Source organism: Pteropus medius, unplaced genomic scaffold (genome assembly GCF_902729225.1).
Source record: "Pteropus medius unplaced genomic scaffold, Ma_sr-lr_union100, whole genome shotgun sequence".
NCBI lineage: Eukaryota > Metazoa > Chordata > Mammalia > Chiroptera > Pteropodidae > Pteropus > Pteropus medius.
Window position 1 is genome coordinate 9,996,986 of NW_024344378.1, and position 25,242 is coordinate 10,022,227.

The following is a 25,242-nucleotide window of genomic DNA, read 5'->3' on the forward strand; positions in this document are numbered from 1 at the left end:
TATATCTATACATTACATATATAATAGATTAATAGAATTATAAACCTGAATTTCAGATATCGTCAATTGCCAGCTAAATTCTTAAATTTGTACCCTTAATATTACAAAGAAAAAAACAGCAAAAACAGTCTAAAATGTTGAAAGTAAGAGTACATTCTTTCACACACATCGTTTTTTTTTAAAGACCTTTATAAAGAATGTCGCAGATTACAGTATATGTCTCTATATTATAGATATTTTAATAAACCTTCTGAGAGTTATAGTACATACTACCCCTTTTTAAGAGATAAACTAAGATTCATAGAGGTTTTGGGATTTGCCCAAGGTGTGTGTAGTTAATAAATAAAGCAGCCAGAACACAAATTCATATATGATTAGAGCTCAGGGTTTACTTCACCATGTAACAAAAATCAACTCTTAGCAGTCTCTAGAACTGCTAACTTTGACCAAATATCCCTTATTTTGTGACTGACTACCTACTCTTTTTTTTGTTTTTACTTTATTCCTTATTGGAAACTTTATTCTTTATCAGTTTTAGAAGAAAAATTCATAAATTTGACATATGAACGTATATCATCATAAAAGTCCCTGTGTGTTTAAATATAAATTAAGCTTCCAAATGAAAAATTATTTCCAATATAATCTCTCCCACTCATACAAATCTCAGCCAAATGCCACCCCTTTGTAATACTAAAATGGAAGTTTTGACAAGATCCCTCAGGTTTAGGGTAAAAAAATAAATTTATTTTGTTCACTGCTCAAATATCAGTATTTTTTACATACTAACTAACAAGCACCAGAAATTAATACGATTGTTCTATTCACAAATAGGCAGCAGATCTTATCCTCGCTCTTTTTGTACTCATGGTGCTGGACCTTGGAAAACAGCAGAAGAGAATGGTTACGGCAAATAGGCTTCAAATCGAGGAGTTCCAAACTGATAGGAATTGTAAAGCCACAACTAGGACCAACGGCAAAAAATGCTGTGACTGGTAATTTCTGTAATGGGGATGGGGAGAACATAGGCAGGAGTGCCAGGTATTTGCCATCCCAAATTAAGATAGAAGCTTTGGAACCGAGCAGACCTGGGTTCAAATCCTGACTTTGACATTCACTAACTATGACAATGCGTATGTTATTATTTAATCTCTGGGGTCTTCATTCTTTTTGTAAAATAGGGATAATGATACCTACACTATAGGTTTATAATAGGGATTAAAGTATATAATTTATGAATGTTGTAAGCACATAGTAAGTGCTATACAATGGATATCATTAGTTATGGTAAGAAACAGTAACATTAAATTGTCAGAATTTGCATATTCAAATTCTCTAATTTATGAAAATGGATTTCCTTGTGTTTTCTACCTAATGTAAAGATATTTTTGTCAATAGGAATTTAAACATATCTATAATTTTAGAATATGCAAATTCATACTTTGTTTCTAATTTCTTGAAAAATGTATCCTTTTTTCCTAAATAAGTAGTCATTTCTTTTAGATCACTTGGATCAAGTTCATTGTTTGTTTTTATCTAATTTTAGCTCTAATCAAATGGATTGGATACTGTAGCAGTTATAAACCATGAGTCACAACCCATTAGTGCATCATGAAATCAATTTAGTAGATTATGACCAGCATTTTAAAAAATGAAATAGAATAAGATATGAAATATCAGAGCATGTAAAAAGGAAAGTAGTGTTCCATCAAAGTTTGTTTCTAGTATGTGGCGAGGGGGGAAGGAGGGGAATTCCCATGTACATATTTCTGTGACAATGAATGTAGTTACAGAAAAAGTTTGTACAACATCCCTAGCCTGTTGATACACACTTTAGCAATTCATAAAGACAGATTTTAGTACCTCTACCAGATGCCAAAATAAAAAAGGATAAATGATTTTTCTCCCCTCAATCAATTCTACCAAATTTCCTCTGTAAGCAATAAAACACTCAACTAATATGTCTCCAAGAGAAAGTGACTTCTTCTCAGGAACTATAAGATTCACCTTTTCAAGAGAGCTGATCTCAGAGTTTAGATTCTACATAGGCAAAAAAAAATCACAGAAAAAGAGTTCCCCACGCCCCCGCAAAAGAATCCCCAAGACCACTCAACGTTGAAAGATTCATACAACTCAGGTTTACTACAATGACGTAGTAAAGTTACATAGCTGAATCACAGGAAAATAAAACACTGGAGAAATTCATGCATAGGTTTGCTTATCCTCTCTCCCTCCGATGGGGGCGAGGTGAGACACTGGAGCACGCTCCTTTCTCTAACAATGAAAAAAGCAGTAACTTGTGCGCAATCTTCCTGCTCGAGGAAGCCATTAGAAACTCAGCACCTGAATGTTTTCTTATGGGGGATGGTCACTTAGGCACTCTCTGCCTGCGTGGTAGGACAAAGTTCCAGACTTCAAGAAGGAAAGCGGGTGTTCAGCACAAACAAAAACTGTTCACACAGTTGAGGCACAGCAAACCACCCTTATCAGATACAGAAGACTGGGAACACCCCCAAAATCCAAGTTCCTAGATGCCAGCCAAGGGTAAATCTTGTTAGCAGGCTTCTTAAAGATAGTGATTTGGGGCCTGCTATGTTAACTCTTTTCTGTACAGATACAAACCTTTTTTCAAAGCCCTATCCATACATAAAAGAGACAACTTCTAACAGCCTTGTATACCTCTTACCATTTAAGGGCTTCCTTAGAAGATGGCACTATAAATCCAGATCTGAAATATTCCAAAGTACACTGAAAAGGGCATGGTTTCATCTTATCTTTATCTCATCTGTTCTCAATCAATATTTCTTTCTGATATTAAGTGAAAGTTACTCTAAACTTCTATTCATATTTCTTACCCAGAACTCCTCGGGCTGCGCTGTCTAGAGTCCCTCCATGCCCAATTTTCAAAGTCTGCTTTTTCCGCTTGGTCCATTCTGGAGAAGGCATTCCAGCTTCTAAGAGAGTAATTGGGATGAAAAAAGGTAATTACCAAGATGAGTGAAGTAAGATCTCCATGAATATGGTGGAGGGAGAATGGACGGAATATTCAAAACAAACAAAAAGTATTGTACAAACTTAACATATTAAGATTATGACATCATTACTAGCAAAGAACAGATTTTTAAAAGTATAGCCACTCCCTAAATAACAAAGAAATAGTACTCCAAAATTAATGGTCTAGAAACTAGAATTCGTTTTCCAAGGGGAAAAAAAAAACATTTAAAAAAAGTGGGTAAATATATAGGCTAACCCACAAAGATCTAGTAAGCTGCTGGTAGTAGTAGGCTGTTTGATAGAGAATGATGAAAAGTTAGTTTTCATATAAGCAACTAGTTTTAAAAGTCCTCAATTTCATTTCTAAATCCATTTTGTTCCCTAGCATTCTTTTCTGGTACCCTCAGCTACCTAATGGTGGGAATACATCTCATACAGAGCTACTTCTAAGAACACTAAGTTCCCAAACTCTCCGTATTCATTGTCCTCCTATCCTAATCAAAACTCTCAATTCCTTAAAGAAATTAATCTCAACAAAAGTTTATGTGAGAAGTAATCTTTTAGGGTGCCTCCTAACCTTCAAGGGACATAGATTAAAAAAAAAAAAGGGAAAAAAAAAGAGGATGCCAACCTGACCTATCTCATATTTCCATTGTAAAAATATAGTGAAATAATGCAATCTGGAAGTGTTTTGGAAATGACAAAACACTATAACAATAAGTTCTTGTTACTGCTATTGCTACTGTTATTGTTACTGTATATAACAATACATTCAGAGAACACTGGCTACTGGACTTCAAATGAAAAAGGAGAGGAGTAGGAACAGCTGTATTGATCTATACTGCCCAAGCCCATCAAAACTTCCTTACCGCCACTGACAGAGAAGATAGAAAATGGAGCAAAAGAAAACAGAGAGGGCAGAGAAAGGACAAAGGGGAAAGCAAAGTAATAGAGGAAAATCCAGCCTAAATGCCTCCTCCCCGCCAAAAATGTGCTGCGCTGCTCAGCCTCATCACATAATTACCGCCTACTGAGAGAGAACCGTGATGTCTAGAACACCGTCCTAGTGCTCTCTCTGAGGATGACATCACCACGCTTAGAAGGGCTTGGTCAACCTTCTTAAATATAAACCTATAAGGCCGTGGCTAGGCTTCAAACCCCTCTCCTTTCACTTGCAGCCCATTATGGATCTCTCACCCTTGAACTTATAAAAACCTTTTGGGGAACTCTCTTTGTATTTTCAACTTGACATTATAAATTTACTGTCTTCCCTTTGGGTCCAAATTTACCTCTTTCAAGTGTGAAGATACATCATCTCTACTATATTGGGGTTTGGTTCACCCCACTGGTTCCATGCATGGATAAATTATTAAGGTCTTTTCTAGCTCTAAAATTCTGTAATGTTTCAGACCTTGAAGGATTCAAACAGATAAAGAAGAGGAGGGATTTTAGTGTGACATGAATTAATGTAAGGAGAGTCGAAGAATGTTAATACATAGAGGCCATGACCATTGACTGGGGTTGTCAAACCTGGCTGGTACTAGAATGTGGTGCCCTGTAATCTGTATCTTTAAGAACCTTCCCAGGTAATTATAACAACCAGTCAGAAAGGCATTTGGGAAGCCCTGGTCTAGCTAATATAAACAGAGAACAGGCCAATCGCAAGCAAGATAGAAATGGAGAGTAGTGAGAATGTCTATATCTGAGTGACCAGCTTCCAGAAGTTGGCCCAGCAATAGCCCTGAAACAATCGGATGAAGTTTCAAGAAAAAACTTCAGCTCTTGGAGGCTGATTAACCAGAAGGCCAGGATATGGCTTTGATTCTATCAGAAACATAAGAGAAAGAATGGTAATCATTACCTTGAGGATCAAAAAAGCCACAGGGTAGCTAACAAATCAGGCCCGAAAGCAGCAATTCCGTGAAGGAAATGCTATGAAGACCCCACAAAACTTGTCCTTGACGCAATTCCTTCTTTCAGCATGCCCTGTACCACCTATCCCTACAGGTAACACATATATAAGGAAAGTTTAACAAAAGAATGAGTAGATATAACACTGGAATTAAACATCTGCAAGAGTGTATCTATTGCTATTAAACATTTTAATTTGGATTGTGTAAATTTTAATAAATTCTTATTGAAATAATGTTTTTCATTAAAAAATGTAAAGTTTTCATTAAAAAATTTAAAGTATTCCTGACAGACTTTATAAATTTTTTATTGGTTTAATGGAAAGACAGGCCATGGCCAAACTCTCAAGGCTTTAAATATCTAGCAAGTTTTACCACCAAAGACTGCAGAAATTACTAGGTTACCAGCTCAGTTAAGTGAAGCGATGCCATCTTTCATCTTCACATCTCTATATGCTAGCACAGACCTGGATTATTGTAGGTGTCCAACATAACTAAGGTTCCTTGATGCCACTGTCTGAAACGATCTCCCAGTGTATATGAAGAAACAAACAAAAAGGACGCTTAGAGAAGTGACCAAGTTCTATTTAGTGTTTCTCAAAATGAGGTCTATAGACTACTTACACCAGAATCACCTGGAGCAAATTTAAAAATACAGTTTCCTAAAAATACCTGACCCTCAGAATCACAATCTCTGGGAGGGCAGGGACTAGGAATCTACATTTGTATAAGACTCTAAGGAATTCTCATGCCCACTGTGTGAAAACCACTGTCTTAAGTTTTGGTTAACAAAGTAATAGCTGCATTTTCAACATATTTTTAAAAATGCAACTTTGGAGGGGAGAGTCAGTGTTTCCTTTGGGTAGAGTTCACCTACGTGAACCAAAAGAAAAAAAAGGTTCTTGAGGAGTCTGATTACAGAAAATTGGTCTGCAAGCCCAACAGCACAGGTTAATGTGTGTACGCGCGGGTTATTTTGTTTTGTCCCCTTGAGAGCGACAAGTGCAGACTAGGTTACAGGAGTTCACGTCAGGGCAAGTCGAAGCCCGAGATTTCTGTCCAGATCCAATTCAGGGGTTATTCTCCCTTTCCCTTCTTTTTATCGCTCGAGTCCTGAGCGCGCAATCAACCCAGCGCTCTCTCCACGGCTTCCGCTCACGCGGTGACCGCTTCAGCCTGGTCCCCACCCGGGCTGCCGTACCTGCCAGCAGCTTCTCCTTCAGCCGATTCAGCAGCTCGGCTGAAGTGGGCCCTTTGGGCTTGTGCACTGCGAACACGCCGCTCAGGGACAGGAGCTTAGTAGCCAGAGCGGCCTTGGAGCCCCTGGCTTCGGATCTGGTCCGTGCGGCCGCCGCGACCGCCGCGGCTGCAGCCGATACTGGCGGGGTGGCAGCCGTGGCTGCAGCTGTTCCTGCGGTTTCAGGGACTGCGGCTGTGTCTGTTTCTAAAGATGACGACAGCACCGCCGCCTCAGCAGCTGCCATGCTTCTGGACCCCAGACTTGTTTTGTATCCCAGGGTCGCAGGCTCATGACGCAACAAGAGGGCGCCCGGCATCCCTTCATCTTTCCCAGACTTCGAAGCTGGGCGGACGGGGTGAGAATGCGGTCGCAAGGGCTTGTGGGGATTGTAGTCCATAGCCTTCCTGTGCTGGCTGAGAGGTGGCTGTGCCTCCTGAGGGCTCTGATGGAGTAAGTAGCAATTCTATAATCTTATCTGTTTCTTAGGTGATGTTAGTTCGGTGCCAGAGGTGTAATTTAGAGTTGCACAACCCTAACACCAAGTCTATGTATATTTTCGGCGAGAAATCTCTTCACATGCCGCCTGTCCCTACTCTCTTCCAGAACTAAGAAGACCCAGCATCCAAGAATAGAAAATTTATAATTCTGACTTTTACTGCGGCTGGTGAAGAACCATGCCTCCCTTGGTTCACTGCTTCATTCAATTTACCGTGCTTTTGGATTCACGGTTCAGAATTAAAATACACCTGAATGTAAGCTGTATTAGGGTGAGGAACTTATTTACCTGTTCGCTGCTGTATTGTCTGTTAGTGCTTCACACATAGTAGGTGCTTAAATAACTATTTGGGAATGAATAAATGGACAAGTTCTTCAGGTTCCCAAGAGAAACTTCTAGGCCCAGCCAGTGCTGGGTTTGTTTTGATACACCTCATGCATCCCTGTCTACCCCACAACCGCACAACCCATGTATAATTCTTAATAATTCTAAGATTTTTAGTACTAACTTGTATGTGAATTGCTTCCCATTATAACGCATTGCTCAGACATCAAAAAAGCATTACTGCAATTCATAAAATTAAACTACTCACTATTTGAGGCCCCTCTAGAAGTTATTCACTCCTCAACAGAATTCAGGAGCATTGGCAGAATATGGAAAAATTCTTCATTTTCCTTTTGCTCAAGATACATTAAATGGTATGAATATTGTGAGACAAAGTTTGTCTTCATTGTTTCTTCAAATTTCCTTACAACCACCCTTTCTCCTCACCATCCTCTTGAACATTAATATCTAGTATCCTGATGATGCCACTTAGCTGCTCAGAATCACCAATTGTGGGATCTCATTTGAACTTGCCCCATTCATTCAACAAATACATGACAGAGCAATGTTTTAAAGACTTTATTTCTTCCTATATTTCACCCTCATTTCAATCAGATTACTAGACTCTAATTAAGCCTTTGGGGTGCACAACAGTGCAAATGTACTTAATGCCACAGAGCTAGACACTTAAAAATGGTCAAAATGGGAATTTGTATGTTATGCATACTATACCACAAAAAGAAAGGCCCAAAAAAATCATTGGGGGTGATTGGTTTTCATGGTGGAATGCAGAAATTCCTAGAAGGAAGTCACTTACTCTTGTGGTCAATTACAAAAAAAAAAGCCTAAGCTAACTGAAAACATGCATGAGGGTACCGTGGAGGATAGGAGAGAAAAGAATGAATTTGAGAATAAGGAGAGAGAAACTAAAAGATTGACAGGTCCCATGATTAGTGGATACTTGAGCCTGCTTCAGGATTTTCCCTTTTCCAATGGCATGACTTCAGATAGGATGGCTGTACCCTAAAGAACAAAGCATTCTTTAGCCTCAACAGAGATTTCTGTGCTTTCTTCTTGCCATACAAGCAGAGAACCAGGGACTTTAAGACAAAGTTTCAAATAAACTTAAACAGTGATGACTTGGAGATTAGAGAGCCTTTTCCCAGTTGTCTAGGCATCAGTAAGCTTCCCTAATTCTGTTGGACTCTGGGGTGGGGGCAGTGGACAGAGAGCATAACTAGGTGTGAGAAATAATGCTTTTATTTGAATTTTCCACAAGCCCAGTGCAGAATCAGCATTAATTTAATGAAAAGAAAACAAACAAAAAAATGGATATTTTTTGCACATTTTATTTCTGGAATGCTAGAGAACAGCAAAATTAATTCTACTCTGCTATTATGTCTGTGTTCTTGGCATCAGAAGCACCAAGCTTTAATTTTCCAAGTTAACCAACAGCTCCTACCTTGGGCAAGCCTTGAATTTATAAGTTGTATTACTTAATACATGTATGAGTTAGGATTCTTTGGTTGCGAATGACAGGAACTCATTCATACCAACTTAGGATTTATCAGAAAGATTTTTAAAACGTGATTTATCAGAAGTACACTGGAATACTATGCAAACCTGGGAAGTTCTCTCTGTCTTTGATTTTCTCTCTCTCGCTCTCTCTCTCCCCACATCTGCCTTTCATGCTACTCTCTTATATAGTCTTCATTCTTCCGTTTTAATTTTAACAGGCTTTTTTGTCTACTCCTCATTCCACATTTTTTGTTTAAACCATTCTGTTTTGATCCAATTCTAAAAAAATTCTGGCCACCTACAGAACGTAGCACTTCATTCATTTTATCCCTCAACCACAGTACTCTCCTTGCTCACTTTCCTGCTTGATTTTTCTCCAAAGCATATTTTATCTGACATACCAAATATTTACTTATTTTGTTTACTGACATATTTCCTCCATCAGAATGTGAGCTCCATGAGAAATCTTTGTCTGTTTCACCCATTGCTATATCTCCAGGGCCTGGAATAGTGTCAGGTATAGCACTCAATAAATAGCTGTTGAATAAATGAATGAACAAACATGGAAGCTCCAGCAGAAACTATGTAGATAGAGGGGAGTTAATGCCAGTTCTCAGAGAAGTAGAGTGCCGAACACATAAAATATTAGATGTAGATTCCAAGGGTCGCTTACCTCATGTGGTCTCAAATGCTTTTATCTCATTTTATGTATAGAACTGAGGGAAAGAGAGAATAAGATTACCTCATGGTATGTAATAAGACTCCAACTTTCTAGACCAACTGCCATGCTGTCCTCAACTACTCATGTGCCCTCAAGGGTTGTTAATTAACAAGACTCAAAAATCAATAAGACTTTCAGGTGTTATTCCAGATTTGCCACTGGGTCCTCCCATGGTTGCATTCCTGGGGCACTTATTTAATCCTTGTCATAGGCATGTATGCTTGGGAAAGTTATTCTTTACTAATTTTCCTCTTGTTGCTCATCTGTACAACTTCTTATAAATGATAGAATCATAGAACTCATAGTGCTTATAGATATAAACTTATAAACCATATAGTCTTAGTTTCTCATTTTAAACTGAAGCACAAAAAAGTTATTTTGATAACCAATAAGAGAAAATTGGGGATGCTCAAATCTATACTTAAGAAAGATATATGTATTTTTTAAATTTGGAGAAATGATGAGCATGTTTCACTGCATGAAATTTGAGAGAGCTGGAAAACTGTCAAAAAAGGAATTATCTTAATAGGGAAGATAATTAAAGAAACTAATGGTTGGTTGAATATGGAACTCTGCTGTGAGCTGATGTAGTTAAAAGAAATATATTATGGTTTCTATAGAGGTGGGCTTCTAATAAAGTTTACTTTCTAGGATATAAATATTTTAATGTTTAAATTTGATCATATATTTCTTTTATAATTAGGAAAAATAGTAGCAATAAAATAAATTTTTAAATTAAGCAAAGATTTTTTGAAGGAAAGGTAGATAATAAAAGACAAATACTAGAAAGTATCACAGACATGTAGGAATAAAGCCAGAAAACCTAAAATCCTCTGGGAAGACGGAAAAAAAATTCCAGAGATATTAAAAGAAAATAAAAAAGAACTTTTAAAGATGATCAAGAAAGAGATCGATTTACTGCCTGAGGCCAATAGGATAGCAATGCCCAAGCAAAGCTCTTGTTTTGCCTGACTTTTCTACCAAGGAGAATGATTTTTGGATGAAAATGGGAATAGTAAGCAATTGATGAGAGGAGAAAGATGTCAGTGAGAGGTGAAAATATTAGACATCTCTGTCCTAATTGAGGTTAGATCTCCTAGTCTAAAAATTATATCTTGAGGTCAGAGGAGAGGGGAGATGTGAGACCTTGCAAAAGAGATTGCTTACAGGAACTCTTTTGTTGAATATAAATATGCTGTGTGCTGGCACTTTACTTTCTAGAATTGCTAATAATTCAAGTTATACTTGTGGAGAAAATGAAGGCTAGGCTGGGTGCTGGAACTTCACCACATGGTAGCCATTATTATTATTTACTATTACCATTTATTATTATTATTATCATTATTATCATTAGCATCATCGTCATCCCTATTTTCAATTGAGGAAAATGAAACTAAAGGAGATGAGGTCATTTGACTAAGGGTATATAGCTAACATAGAGCAAGCATTGGATGTGTTGGGGTCCCCAAGACCAAACCTCAGACAGGGTTTGCTAGAAGGACTCACAGAATTCAGAAAAGCTGTGATTGATACTCGTGGTTACAGGTTATTACATAAAAGGGTACAGATTAAAATCAATGAAAGGAAAAAGTATATGAGATGAAGGTGCCAAGATAAACCAGCCATAGGCTTCCAGTTATCCTCTTAGTGGAGTCCCAAGGACAGTGCTTAATTTTTCCAGTAATGAAATGCGACAACATGTGTGAATTGTTGCCAATCAGGGAAGCTCACCTGATCCTTGGTGTCCAGGGTTTTTATTGGGCTTATAACTCCAGCATGACTGACCATAGCTACTTAGTTTCCAACCCCCAGATGTCAAAGGGATACCGTGTGGCCTAAGGCCTCCTCAGGCACACGAAAATAGATGTTCACCATAAGTCATCTCGTTAGTATAAACTATCTTGTCTAACTGATACAGCGTAGCCCAAGGCCTCAGACATACTGGAACATTCTCATCAGGCAGAATATGCCTAGGGCTCAGAGATTCTCTCTCAGGAACCAGTCAAAGGCTGGTCTTTTCTTTGAAGTGAATAAGCAACTTGCTGAAGGTCCAACAACTAATAAGTGCAGTTAGATTTAGCAGGATCCAAGTTTGCCTGACTCCAAAGTCTATGATCTTAACCTGTACTCAGTAACCACTAACGAGTACAGATAGGTTAGAGAGTTAAGCTGAATTTAAATGAATTTTTACAGAGTTAAACATTAAGTCCCAGACTAACGATGCTAAAAACCATTTTTCAAGGGCTAGTCAAAGAAAACATGAGTTAGAATCAACCTGAGTGAAAAAGTTTGGGGATTTCAGTCTACATTGAGCTTTACATGAAAGCAATGTAAAATGGCCACCAGAACAGCTAGTGCAATCTTAGAAGCTGTAACAGAATTGTTATGTGTGGAATGAGGGAGGTTATCAGGTCCCGATGACATGGCTGACTCTACACAGTACTTCATACTCCAGCTCTTTCCCTGTCTCAAAGATTTCTGGTCCTCTCTCTCCTCAGTTCAACAACAAGGCAATCTGATGAACTATCCCTAAGAAGGTTATGGTGTTGAGTCAAATAAAATACCTGAGTGTCAGCAATTTTAATCTAATATTAACACCTGATAATAGTTTAAGGCGTTGCTTCTCTAGGGGGATTTGCATTTAACAGAGGAATCCAAGAAACAGTCTAGATGAAGAGAGGGAGACACTTGTGAACATGGACATTCTGACGCTTGCCAAATCATACAATACCCAACCTACATTTTCTTGACAGTTGTTCTATACGAATACCTCTTTATGGCATTGTCAACTCATATCCTTTCAAATAAATTAATGTTCCCATCTCAACTGACTCATTTGGCAATAAAAACTAGTTCACCTGCCAATGCATTAGCTGGCTCACATGACCTCTCTGTCTAAAGAGCACAATTTCATATGAATAAGCAAAAAGAAGCAGTATAAGCTCCCTCCCCCAAAGTAGGAGTTCAGGTTAAAGAAATGTGGAAATTTTAAAGAGCAAAGAAGTGCACAAGAGGGAACATGATGAAGGAAGATGTATGAGATGATAGAGATTTTTCGCAATGTATAAAATAAGATTACTTGACATTTTTTGCTTTTTGAAGCCATAAGAGATCCCTGTAATTACTCCTGAGCTCTCATAACATTTATTCACAGGGAATATTGATTCCGTACAATATACATCCACAATGTTATCAAGGTATATTAAGGATATTTAACAGATTCTTAAAATTAACCAGTATATACAATTATTAATATTGAATTTTTATTAAATGGCATTAATAATATAAATATTTATAGTTTAATGTAAACTAAATATTAAATGGCATTAATAATATAAATATTTATAGTTTAATGTAAACTAAACTTTATGATCATAAAGATTAGGTAAGTTACAAACACAGTAAAACAGACTACTCTGGGATCAGTCAAATGTTGTCTTTAATGCTGCCAAAATAATGCAGTAGATCAGATTGTTTTTATGTTTGACATTCATTTGTTTATTCATTGGTACACCAAATGTTTATTATGCACTTGCTCTGGGATAGGCACACGAAATACTTTCATATTGACCTCTACTGCAAATATAGTCATTTGTAAACAGCTTGAGAAAGTGTTATCAATACCAGTTTTTAAGTAGGCCCTGAGGATTTGGAATTTTTAAAACCATTCTATATTCACAGTCCAAAGATAATGTACCAATTGTCTTCATCGATTAATCCATGCTATCATAAGCCAGGGGAATGTTGTTCTGTGACTTCAGTTTTCTTTAAACATTTAATAATGTTCTCCACTTACAGAAAGGTTTAAGGCTGGACTCACGACAGAGGTGATGGATGTTTCTCATTACTAGGTTGAATGAAAAGCCTCTTTTTTAGCTTGGACTGTGCCTAGAGGCTAGCAGAGGAAGAAGGCTTTACCCCCATGTCATTCGTTATCTCAGAAGTCTTGAAGGCCTCAACCTTTCTTATTACTACTTAATTGAATTTGGAAAATCATGATCTTCCTTTTAAATATTTTACAGGTTTTTAAATGTAAGATTGATTTTTTTTTTTTTTTGAGAAAGTTTGGATATCTTTCTCCTGATCTCTGATTCGGTATCTATTCTACAATTTGAAATAACATTTGAATGTTTTGGCCAAGTTAGAGAATAAAAATATGTTCTTATTTTTAGAGCCAAGGCATATCTGCATAAGTTTCTTGATTACGCTGATATGCCTTGCCTCCAAAATTTCTTGATTCTTGTGGTTGGCCTTCAGTATAGAAAAACAGTTCAGAAAAAGCAAAGCTTGAGTATGGAATCCTAAAATTACTCTTTACTATTTAACATTGAATAACAGGTATTGTACATTTACTATTCTGTAGACTTTATAATAGGAAACTCGAGAATTAGCTCTGACCTGTACCCACACCTTACATCCACAATATTCTTTTCTTTTTTTTTTTTCCTATTCTACTCTCCTACTTTGAACAAGCACTAACTAACTATGAATGCCCTGGTCATTCTCCCCAGAAATAAAATTTACTTCTACTTCACAGAGTTTCTGAAAGGAGAGGAAACGATTCTCTCTTAGTTCATTTAAGATCATACTCAGATTCAATGTTGCTGGACCTTGATCCGTTTCTTAAACTATAAGATGGGAACTTAAAAGTTCACATCTGGTTGGTGGATTGACCATGATGCCTTAGTCGATGGCTGAACTAACGTATTTTAGCTTATCCTGCGAAAGATTGTATCCCACCTGTAGGAGCGTTAGAAGTTTTTCTTGACCCTCTTAAGGTCCTCGGCTGGGTCCAAAAATTAAACTGACAAAAACCAACTAACACGAGAAAAGCTTACAAGTTTTATGGAATTTTTACACGTACATGGGAGCCTTCACAAGAGAATGAAGGCCCAAAGAAGTGATCAGAGCGGGAAGCTTTTATACCTTTTAGACAAAGAAACAATAAATTTATGAAGAACTGACAAGACAAAGCGATTTGAGCTAGGCGTAGTAAATGGTGAAGTAGTAGCTAGGAAGATAAAGGTTGGTTTAACCAGGTTTGTTTGTATGGATTTCTCAGTCCCAAATTCCCATTTCTGGGGATAAGAATATCTTTCTTCCTTTTCGTACAGGGAGGGGACCTTTCACATGGGAGATTTATCTCCTGCTTTCAGGGAGAAAGACTGGGACAGGGGGAAGGTCCGAGTGACCTTGCTGCCTCTGACATTCTCCCACATTCCTTCAGCATAAGATATTCAATATGCAAACATGCCCATATTTTAGGGTAGCGTGTCCTGAACCCCACCATACACAACAAATTTATCTTTGATAATATTCCAGGGAGAACATCTCTCTGTCTTTCTATCTCTCTCTGATATATAGGTTTTAGAATATTGAGATCCTGCTATCTATATTACAAAATAAATATTCCATATTTTATCAGAAGGCAGGGATACTTATGGTATTCAGAAAGCTGCCAGTCTGTGTAATTTATCAAATAGACAAGCAGACCCATATGTGAAATTTTAGCCCTGATTTATTTCAGAGTTTAAAACAAGCCAGCTTGTTTTATTAAATATATGTATCTAATATTTATATATTTCATGTACATAATTCTATTTTCTGATTACTGTGAAGGCACATTTAGTTCACACTCCAGCACGTAACTGATAGGGATGCTAGTAGACATGAAGTTTAAGACATGGTGTCATTTTATTGAGAGAGATTTTCTTTTCTGATGAATGGCTTTGAAAGCAGCTCTATAGCCTTTCTCCCTCCTCATCTCCCCCACCTCACAGTTTGTCAGTGCACCTTCGTAACCTGCCTGAAGAGAATTATAATCTGCAGTGTGACTTTGCCGGCCATTAATCTTCCTCGCATTTTAGAGGGCTGAAAGAAGAAGTCCCTAGAGCATGTTTTCCCCTGGCCTCTGAGTCATCCTGTTAGCTTCTTTAGTCACAGATAAAAGAGCAGTCTTGTGCTCTCACTGCTGGCATCTGGGGGCAGGGCCAGCCACGCGACACGATTCCTCAGATTTTTCCATGAAGGATTCATGCTTGTCACCACCCAGCAGAAAATCAACCCTATCAACTTCAGTTAAGGTGTCACTATTAGCACAGGATGTTTTCATGGCCAGGACACAGCTCTGAAAATAAGAGAATGACACATGCAATTGAAATCTTACATATATTATCATTCGGGGTGTGCGGCAAGATTTCTTCTAAAAGCGTGCATAAAATAACGTTTTCTAATGGCAGCAGCATTTAATCACCAGTTGCAATAACCAGCTCCTTAAATGCATGACTTCCCTTAGAAGTCATGAATAAACCCATTCTGATTCCTGGGTACGTAAATTGTCCAAGATTCTCTTCCAAGTACCAAATTCTATGTCTATATTCTACCCACAGAAGAGCTCTGAGATAATCTTACAGCCTTTATTATTCCCTGATAGACTCACAAAGAACACAACTCTCAATCAACATAGTGTGTAAATGGCACCACTTGAAAGTATCTTCAGCATCTGTCACTAAGCCATGTGATCAAAAGTACTGGAAGGTTTACTGATGATGTGTCAACATTTAATTCTCTTTTCACCAAGAAATATGAATTAAAACTCAGCAGAGACTTTTACCTGATGGGTCACTGGTCACTATTTGTTCCATTCCATGTGCATCAAGCACATCCTGAAAACTCCCTTTGTCCCAGGCATGGTGTTGGAGGACCAATTGAGGACCCTCAACCGGTTTGTGATCCCAAATCCCACAGTATCAGGCCCCGTAGTCAGTAAGCAGTTTATCAGTCCAGGAAAGAGAAAAGATCTATTCTAGGTACCCTAGCAGTGTGCCTAGAAAATCATGTTGATATATTGCTAACATGATTTAAATTTTACATATTTATATTCAGAATAACCTAAACCAGTGCTTCTCAAACTATGTGTGGTGAAGGACCAATTTTTTAAAAATGCCCAGTCCAGGTAGACTGATACTTTTGTAAAATATAATAAAAATGAACTACTGGGAAATTAAACTTTTAAAAATCGCAAAATATAATGCCACATTATTGTTATTATATTATGTTATTGAACATTATCATATCTCTGACAAATTGCTATTAAAAGTTTCTAAGTGCTTACTCTCAATTTCTGTATTTATCTCATCACAGACTTATAATATATAATTTATCTACTAGCACTGGTCTGTAGATCAGGCTGTAAGTAGCACTGACCTAAACCATAGCCTTTTGTGCTTTAGATTCCGTTATGTGCTTTAAGTGTTGCCTTTGTGAATTGCAGTCAGACTGAGATGCACATTTTCAGGGATGACTTCCCTTGTTACTGCAGTGGTAAATATTCCCAACCCAGGGCTCATCTTTTTCTTTCTAGGAACAAAATATTATTGTGGAATAAACACTGGCTTTGGAGCCAAACAAATCCGGTTTGAATTCCAGGTTTTTACTAACTGTGTGACTTCTTTCAAGTTAGTTAATCGCTCTGAGCTTTATTTCCTATCTGTAAAATGGGATGGTCGAATAACTTCCACTCAGGATTGTTATGAAGATTAAATACAACAATGTGTAAAATGCATCTGGAATGAAGTAAATGTGCAAGGGACAGAGCTCTCATTATTATAAAAGGTAGCTCACTAAACTGGAAGCTCCTTTGAGGCAGGTTGTAGGGGAAAACACATCTTTTTCTTTGTATATGTCCTAGCTCCTAGCTCAGTACCAGCTTAAAAAAAAAATGCTTATGAAAGTCAACAGAAAAGAAAGGGAGAAGGTGAGCACAAAAGAAAGAAGAGAAAAAAAAAAAGACAGCAAAGGTGAAAGACAATGCCAGCATTATTAAATCAAGGTTTTTCTCCCTTTAACGAGTTTCAGAAAATGCTTCATTATAGCTTGCAGAAATTGGAATGGATGATACGTAAATTCCTTGGTTAGCTGCCAGCGAGGGTTCAAAGTAGGGTCACTATCTTTCATTTGGCATTGGACACCTACTCTGGCTAATTCACACTGCAGTCATTGAACAATCTATCAGTCAGTGGTCCTCATTGAGCAGTGTACCCAGCATTATGCTAGGCATGCAGAGCAGGAGGTCACACGACTTTGGGACATACCTATTTAATTGGGGGGAAAGAAAGATTATGTCACTTGATACCGTCTTGAAAACTAGATATTGAAAAGAGAGATTCTTAGCAGCTTTTCACAAACAAATTTTTAAATAGCGTGTCAGTGTTTTCTAATGTGTAAGTGAAGTCGAGTATTGAGAAGGTCGATTTGGTGGAGCAGAGCTTGCTTTGCAGACAGAAGTGGCACTGTAGGCTACGTGAGGTTATTTATAACCTGCCACCGTGCAGGATTGCTGACAGAGACTGCAGCATACTATTTCGCTTTGCAGATGACGTCAATTATTTTGGTGTGTGTTCTTGGAACATGGTCTCTTCTAAAATGTTGTTAACTGGTCGCAGCTGTGATAGAACATGACATTGGTCTTTGGCCTTTTGCAATTGAAGTAATAAAACCTGTAACTGGATATTAGTGTTCAGTGATTCATTTTAAGACTACAGCTTTTTCTTCACTCTTTTGAACGGAAGAATTGCCGTCGAAGGAAATACATTTTGTTCTAAAGGAAGAATCACCGTTTCCAATATTCCCCAGAAGTATATAACACACATTCCTTTTCTTGCACTTAACAAAAAAAGCTTTTCTGCGATTGTTTAAAGTACATAATTTACTTGATGCTTCCAGTAAGAGAAAGATGTTAGTTTTTAATGAGGATAACATAAAACATTCACCTATCAGTAATACCACAATGCTGTATGCTGTGAGAATACTTAGTATGGTAATTACTTCTCTGGATAGACTTGATGATGGCCTCATTTCTCTGAATTATTTTTTGTTTCTAAGGATGAGAAAGAGAAAATATGTAGGCTTACCAGGGCACTAAGGAATCGGATTGTCTCCATTCCTACGAAGAGTTCTAATTTTCATCCTGTTGAGTTTAAGAAGTTCTTTAGTTTCCTTTAACTTTGATTTTTGAAAAATTAATTCTTCAATTGGATAAATCTTCCCAAAGTAAATCCAAGAGGATAAGTCCTAGAAGTTGATAAATGGAAAGATATTTAATAAAGACATTTTCCCCTCTGGCGCATTAAACATTTGTAACCATCAGAATTCTATGTATGTAATTAGTAATTTACAATGTAATATCTCATCTTGAATATCTGTATATTTCAACCCATTATGACAAGATAGCAGGCAGAGCCTGACATTAGAAGAATCACATCGCCTAGGTGAAAATGAATGAAATACATTTTACAATCCTTTGATTTCCTCCTAACTCAGTGGGGCTTTGATTCCGGGTTTAAATTTAAAAGATTTATTATGATTCTATTCACAATAAAAATATGCTCATTTTCCAAGTAGTGATACTCTAATTAAAAATTGAGGAAGAAATTACTGTAACACAGTGGAATGTAGAACTTTAAGAGCCTTCAGAAAATTACCAATATAAACAATTGGTTATTAAGGGCTGATGATGAATCTTCTTTTGTTCTGGCAAGATATAAGAGAAAAATCACTCCGAGAGTTATCTCTCTTTGTCAGTGATAAACGAAGATGGAGGTGAAGCCTTATCTTGGCATGTGTACACACCATTCATAGTGAGACATTTATGAAAACCTCGGAGCAGAATTTGGCTCTGCATTGAGACTGTGATGAGCCCCAGCTGAGTCCCTTAAATCACCTAAAGAAGCAGTGTCCTATGTTTAATGCCATCTCCCAATTTTTTAATGATATCTGAAGACACCGAGATCACACTCTCTGCTTATGTCTCCAGTGACCCTTTCCGGACCTTTGGTCGTGATTTAAGCCTTCAAAAATGAGACTCATTCAAGATGATTTCACATTGTTCAGAAGATTCAAACTATTTTTCTCTCTCTTCATCACATTCCATCTCTTTGAGACATGGGCTTGGCTGTTTCATTGTCCTAATAAGCTGAAATACCATCAAAGGCCTATTTTCATACTTTTGTTCCTTTCTAGTCTCTGCATGCAAGGCCCTGGGAGCATGGCAAAGTCGCAGGCTTTTGTGCTTCTCTTCAATGCTAACTGCCCCACATCCCTTCAGTTATAGGTGCTACCACCCTTTTATATTCCTTTATTCCCTAACAAACATTTCTTTGGATTCTCATTTATACTAAGATTCAAATAACTGATAACAACCAAGCAATGGTTCTAAACCCAGGGTGCACATCAGAATCGCGTGGGGAGTAAAGATTCACATGGCTTCATTCTATTTCAGACTTAGTGAATCAGAATCACTAGGAATAGGAACCAGGAATTCTTTTTTTTTTTTTTTTTTTTAAAGCCCATGTCCATTCCTGATTAAGAATTACTGACCTTCCATTGGATCTGCATTTTAGCAGGTTCAAAACCTGAAACTAAAGCCACTATGATCAACTGAAAATTTTTGAGCAGCTATGAAAGAGAACTAAATGCAGAAAGCCAAGAATTCCCAGGACGTAGTAGGTAGAGGGCTTCGGCTCCAAATTCCTCGCCTATAACAACTGCATTTTTTTTTTAACAACAAAAACAAATTTTTTTCTAAAGTTTTTTTTCTGACTAAAAACCATGTTCTTTATAGAAAAGGTGAAAAAAAATAAAGAAGGAAATTAAAACTATAAGACATAGAACGGTTAACATTTTGGCTTATTTTGTTGCATTCTATAGGCAATTATTTTTATTTTTTATTTTTGGTTTTGTTTTTTTTTTTAAAAAAAAAATTGGCCTCATCTTTATATTCTTTCCTGCCAGTAAACATTCATTTTGTTCTATGAATGTATGTTCTGTATCTGATTCTCTCTGTCTCTGTCTCTGTCTCTGTCTCTCTCTCTCTCCTCTCTCTCTGTCTCTCTCACTCTCTCTTTCTCTCTTACACACACACACACAAACACACACACACACACACAATGCCTCCAGTGTTTTATGTGCTCAATAAACTTGTTCAGACTGAGTAAATTTGGTCACCAAATTTTGGACTCCTTTCTGGAAGTTCACAGAAACACAGTAACAAGTATTATAATGACTCCTATTCCTTGCTTTTTAAATCAGCTTCAAAGATTATAGGTTTTAGGATGATCATGTAAAAAATATAAAATCAAATTACTAAATACAATTTGAGTAGCTCTTTGCTCTTTCTGAGTAACTCAATGGCAATTTTTAAATTTGAAAAAAATATATCTTCTAAGAAATGAGGCTTCTGCTTCTATCTTATTTCTTTCAAAGAATATCACTTAAAATGCCATTCAGCAGCTACAACAGTCAGGATTAAGTTTGGTTGCCTATATCATTAATCCCAAATAATAGCAGCTTAAACAAGAAAATGTCCAGAGATAATCTAGTGCTAGCATGATGGTTCCATGGTCAATCAGATGCTCTACCACCTTTTGTGTGTGGCTTTCATCCTTAACTTCTACTTGTAGTGAAATATGGCTGTTAGAGTACCACCCTTTACATTCATCTTCCAGGCAAGACCAGAAAGGAGAGAGGGAAGGGGAAAAGAAAGAGCATCTTGGCTGAGTTAGTGCCCTTTAGGAAGTAGTCCCAGAAGACATGCCATCAATTTCTGTTTACACTTCAGTTGAGCCCTAGCTTTAAGGGAAGCTAGGGAATGTGGTTAGCTTGCTGCTAAGAATATGTTTAGGGTTCTGTTAATAAGAAAAAAAAAATAGGCAACAGATACTGTATAGACAGCTAGCAGTCTCTTCTTCCACAGCAAAATCTCATGTCATTTGACAGTTAAGATATCTTTGTTGGCAGATAACAAAATACCTAACAGTAAGTGGCCTAAACAGTAAATTTTATTCTACAAACTAAGTTAGACTGGTCCAAGGTTGCTTCAGAAGTTCCAGGATGTTATCAAGGCCCGGGCACCTTTCATCTTTCTGCTATGCCATTCATAATATACCAACGTCTTTCTTTATGGTCAAAAGATGGATCACAAATAGAGCTACTGTCATCACGCCTCCCATTACAACATCCAAACATTGGAAGGGGCAAGTTTTCATTTGTGTTGCTTTGAGGAAGAGACCTCCCAGCTGACTCACTGGGCATCGCTGCCCATGGTTAAACCCATCATTAGCAAGAGTAATAGAATTACAACAATTGGTTTAGAGTAATGAATCAGCGATTTCCTCCTGGGGCTGAGTATGTGGACAGGTAGTTACTTGAACAAAATCAGGGCTCTGCCACCAAGGAAGAAAGGAAGCACAGTAATCAGGGCAGTGGTGAGAATGGCTGTGGAGAGATCAACATTTCTGTCTGCCACACTTACTCTGTTTTACAGAACACAGTGATTTACAACTGTTCTAGTTGGGAAATTCCATATCTCAGTCATTACTTAAGTGGCTTTTCTTTCAAAAGAGCGAAATACAAGCTCGAGATCAAACAATGAATCATTAAACATTAACACACAGGAACGGACTTCTATTTCTGTAGTTGTAGGAAAAAGGAAAGTTACCTTTTGATGAATAGTATCAGTACTCATTAAGTGTTAGACTTTTAGCACTATGATGACATTGGGGAAAAGGAGATAAAAAGTTCCAATCATTCTAAAATTCAAATAATTATCAAATAATTTCTATTTCTCCCACACAGATGAAAATACATTTTAATTGGATGTTGCTCTTACACTGCTGAGGACGTTAACTGGTCAATGAAAAATTATCCTTTATTTTCCCCTCAGTAATATAATTTTTTGTGCCCTATTGTAAGTGCCCCCATCTCTTGTTCCAAATAAACCAACCCAGCCTTGTATATTGAAGATTTGAATTTCCTTACAGAATTTCCTTACAGCTCCAAGAAGAAATATTTGACCTGAATTCTTAAAACCTAGACCAGTAGGGGTTTCAGACTTAGATTGTCCCAGATTAGGGAAAGAGGTGTTTCTGGGGATTCAGGAAGAAACAAGTGAACCCATATGGGAGAGTTAAATTCCTTAAGACTGAGTAGGGTGGTAGAGCATGGTGGCAAGTTCTACAAGGTGTGTGATCTACTCCCGTCCAGTACTCTGGAGGTGACTGGTCATCTGATAGACCAGCATGGGTCCTTCTGAAGGCTGAACCTCTAGCCCTGTTGCTTGCAGAACAGGCTCTGGCCAATAAATTTCTGTGGTGGCATTCTTGGGTCCCACCTCCAAACACTGGTGCCTGGCAGCAGAGCATGTAGTTAAAGAAGCATCAGGAAAGATGGCAATGATCATAAAATTAGGGCCGCCTTTATTTTCCTGGAATCGAGTAGGTTCTTGGATTCTTATAATTCGATGGAGAGAGGGAGGGAGTCTCTAAGTGTCAAAAAATGATAGTGTTTATTCAATATTCATTCTTCCTTACTAACAAAACTGCTGTGTTACCAGAAGCCACCGTACCTGCCTTAAAAATGTCATTTCTTGTGCTTTCTCCCACGTGCGACCAATGACAATAAAAAGAAGTCGAGAAGCACTTTTGAAAAAGTTCCTTTGCTCTTTGGACTTTCCCTTCTTCCTGCTGGGAATGAAGAAATCATGTCTGGAGATCCAACAACCATCTTTTAACTTGGAGGATGGAAATCACTCATTAAAGATTGCAGAGCGGAAATATAAGAAGCGCCTTCGTTCCTGGTGACTTCCTAGAGCATCCATACCAGCTCGGGCTGCCTCCATCAGAGAAATTAATCCTTGTCTGTTTTAGCACTATAGTTGAATCTTGTTGGCAGAAGCATTAACCTCCTAACCATATAGTTGTCACAACAACCTTGGAGGTATTATTATGACACATCCCATTTTTTGCATGACAAGGGACTGATAAATCATGGAGTTAGAATTCAAACGCATTTTTGTCTAGCTCTAAAGCACATATTTTTAATCATCAAGCTCTCCAGCAAATCAAGTTGGGACAAATAAAGTTAGACAGGGGCAGGGGTGGGAAAGGGGCAGTCCAAAACCAAAGCAAGGACCGGGTGACCAGAAACCAGTGGGAAGTACCCTTGGAGGGGTATGTGTGTATAAGTGTGTATAGGTGTGTGCGTGTGCAGTAACAAGGCCCAAGAAACACAATCATGCTGCTGAGTTGCTGCTCCATCTGCCTTTTAGCCCTGATCATTGCACTTGAAGTATTTCTGAGCTTGAAACCTGAAACCAAAATGAGAAATATGCCTAGTAGTTAGTCCACTAATTGAGTTAATGTAAATGCCAATCCTGATAAGTCAAATCCTAAGGAAGAAATTTTGATCTGAATTAACTAGTTTAATTGTCTGCGAAATCCAAATTGGCCAAATAATTGCAAGTTAATCCTTTCATTTAATCTGTGTAGATCCTCCCACCCTGAATAAAAATGTACTATTTGTATCCTTAGAGTTCTCATCTCTATGTAACGAGTATGACTCCTTTCACGGTGTGCAGTACAAATGTCCGGGGACGTTTGGAACTGTTGGGGGACATTTAGCAATGTCTGGAGACATTTTTGACTGTCACAATTGGGCAATGCTCCTGGAGTCTAGCCAATAGAGGCCAGAGATGCTGCTAAATATCCTGCAAAGCACAGGACAGCACCCTATAACAAAGAATGACCCACAAGCCAAAATGTCAGTAGAGTGTATCACTGTTGAGAAACCATGATCTAGTCAAACAGTACTTAGTGAAGGGAGAATTAGGCACGTTAACCTGTTAATGACATTCCAATCAGTTCTTTCAAGGTCCAAAGTAATATTTAAACCCGGCCTCTTGATTCATCAAATTAAGCGGGTAATTAATCATACTCTATTTCACTTTTTCCATTGCAGATGCAGCCGGAAAGCTAGCTGATAGGTTTCTAAAATTCTTCATCCTTTCTCTTTCAAGTCTTTGTGTTTACTGGAAGGTCATTAAGTTGCTTTGCTTTCGAAGTCCATTTATTACTTCTAAATCTAGTGCAGTCTATTTAGTCTTTCTTAATGCTGTCTAGTGAAACATTAATGAGAAGCTCACGCATAGTCATAGAATTTGTCTGATTACCTCATTAATTTTTAATGAGTTTGCTGCTTACACTTCAAGATAACATAACAGAAATTAGATAATGTAATTCTTTCTGGGTGGAGTGGCCTTAAATTTGGCTCTAAATTATTAATCGTGTAGGCTGAGGAAATTACAGACTCTTTTGCCTATAAATTTACCTAAATCTTTGACTATGTAATTTCATCAATATATTCTCTTCCCAGAAATTTCTCATAATCAATTGTTGTGCCTGAAAACATCCAATTTTCTTCAGAGTGAAACCTTCAGAGTTGAGCTTCATTATAAGATTCGAACTTGAGCCTACTGTTAAGTATTATAATCACATCAGTTTCTTAAGAAAAAAAATGAGTCATTATTTTAAATATCAATTTGTGGCTTCTAGAATCCAGGAAATATCTTTAATTCAATCTATTTCTGTACTTAGATCATCTAAGTTTATTATAATTGTTTTAAAATTATCATCTTATGGACTTGGGGCATAAAATTTCATTAATATGCTACTAGTTTTGCAGCTATTGAATAATCTAAGTCCCATGGTAGCAATGATTATAAGATTACTCTGCCAGTAAAAGTTTATTTTACAATTGGAAACATCTCAGTACAATAAAGATTAAATTAGTTGTTCTAGTCAATAAACCTAGAACTTCTGCATCCCAGCCCTTTTCTAAGAGGGTCAATGATTTCTTTCTAGTAGAGCAAGAATAATAATGAAATTCAGACTGTAAAGATTGTGCACCCCTATATAATCCTGACTCTAACAGTCCTAACTACCCCCGTGCTAAAAAAACAAAACACAAAAAAACGAATTTCTGTCAATTTATGGTAGCTATAAATCTATTCAGGCTGTGTGTTCATGTGTTTAGTGTAGAGTCATAAAACATTACAAAAGAAGCATTCTACCGAATTGACCAGCCTTGGCTCAACAACACAGGAATACAGCGGGTGACTAATACTTCCTCGCCTCTGCTAATCCAGCCGTCATTTCTCTCTGCCAACACCAGGTGGTCTGACCGAAAGCTGGAGTAATAAAGCTCAGTG

General features: G+C 37.5%; 1 protein-coding gene and 1 long non-coding RNA gene across 2 annotated transcripts in view; one reads left to right on the top strand and one right to left on the bottom strand.

Annotated features, from left to right (window-relative positions):
* TRUB1 (TruB pseudouridine synthase family member 1) overlaps window positions 1-6,443 on the bottom strand; it is a 28,857-nt gene extending 22,414 nt beyond the window's left edge. The window contains exons 1-2 of the mRNA XM_039871129.1: window positions 6,103-6,443; window positions 2,853-2,951 (exon numbers count right to left, since the gene is read on the bottom strand). Of these exons, the coding sequence (XP_039727063.1) occupies window positions 2,853-2,951; window positions 6,103-6,385 (382 nt within the window). The 5' untranslated portion in view covers window positions 6,386-6,443. The remainder of the gene's footprint in view (window positions 1-2,852; window positions 2,952-6,102) is intronic.
* Window positions 6,444-6,476: 33 nt separating this feature from the next.
* On the top strand, window positions 6,477-23,559 carry LOC120609061 (uncharacterized). Its single transcript, XR_005654643.1, has 3 exons — window positions 6,477-6,591; window positions 6,745-6,908; window positions 22,663-23,559. It is a non-coding gene; the product is annotated as an uncharacterized LOC120609061 (long non-coding RNA).
* Window positions 23,560-25,242: the final 1,683 nt, after the last annotated feature.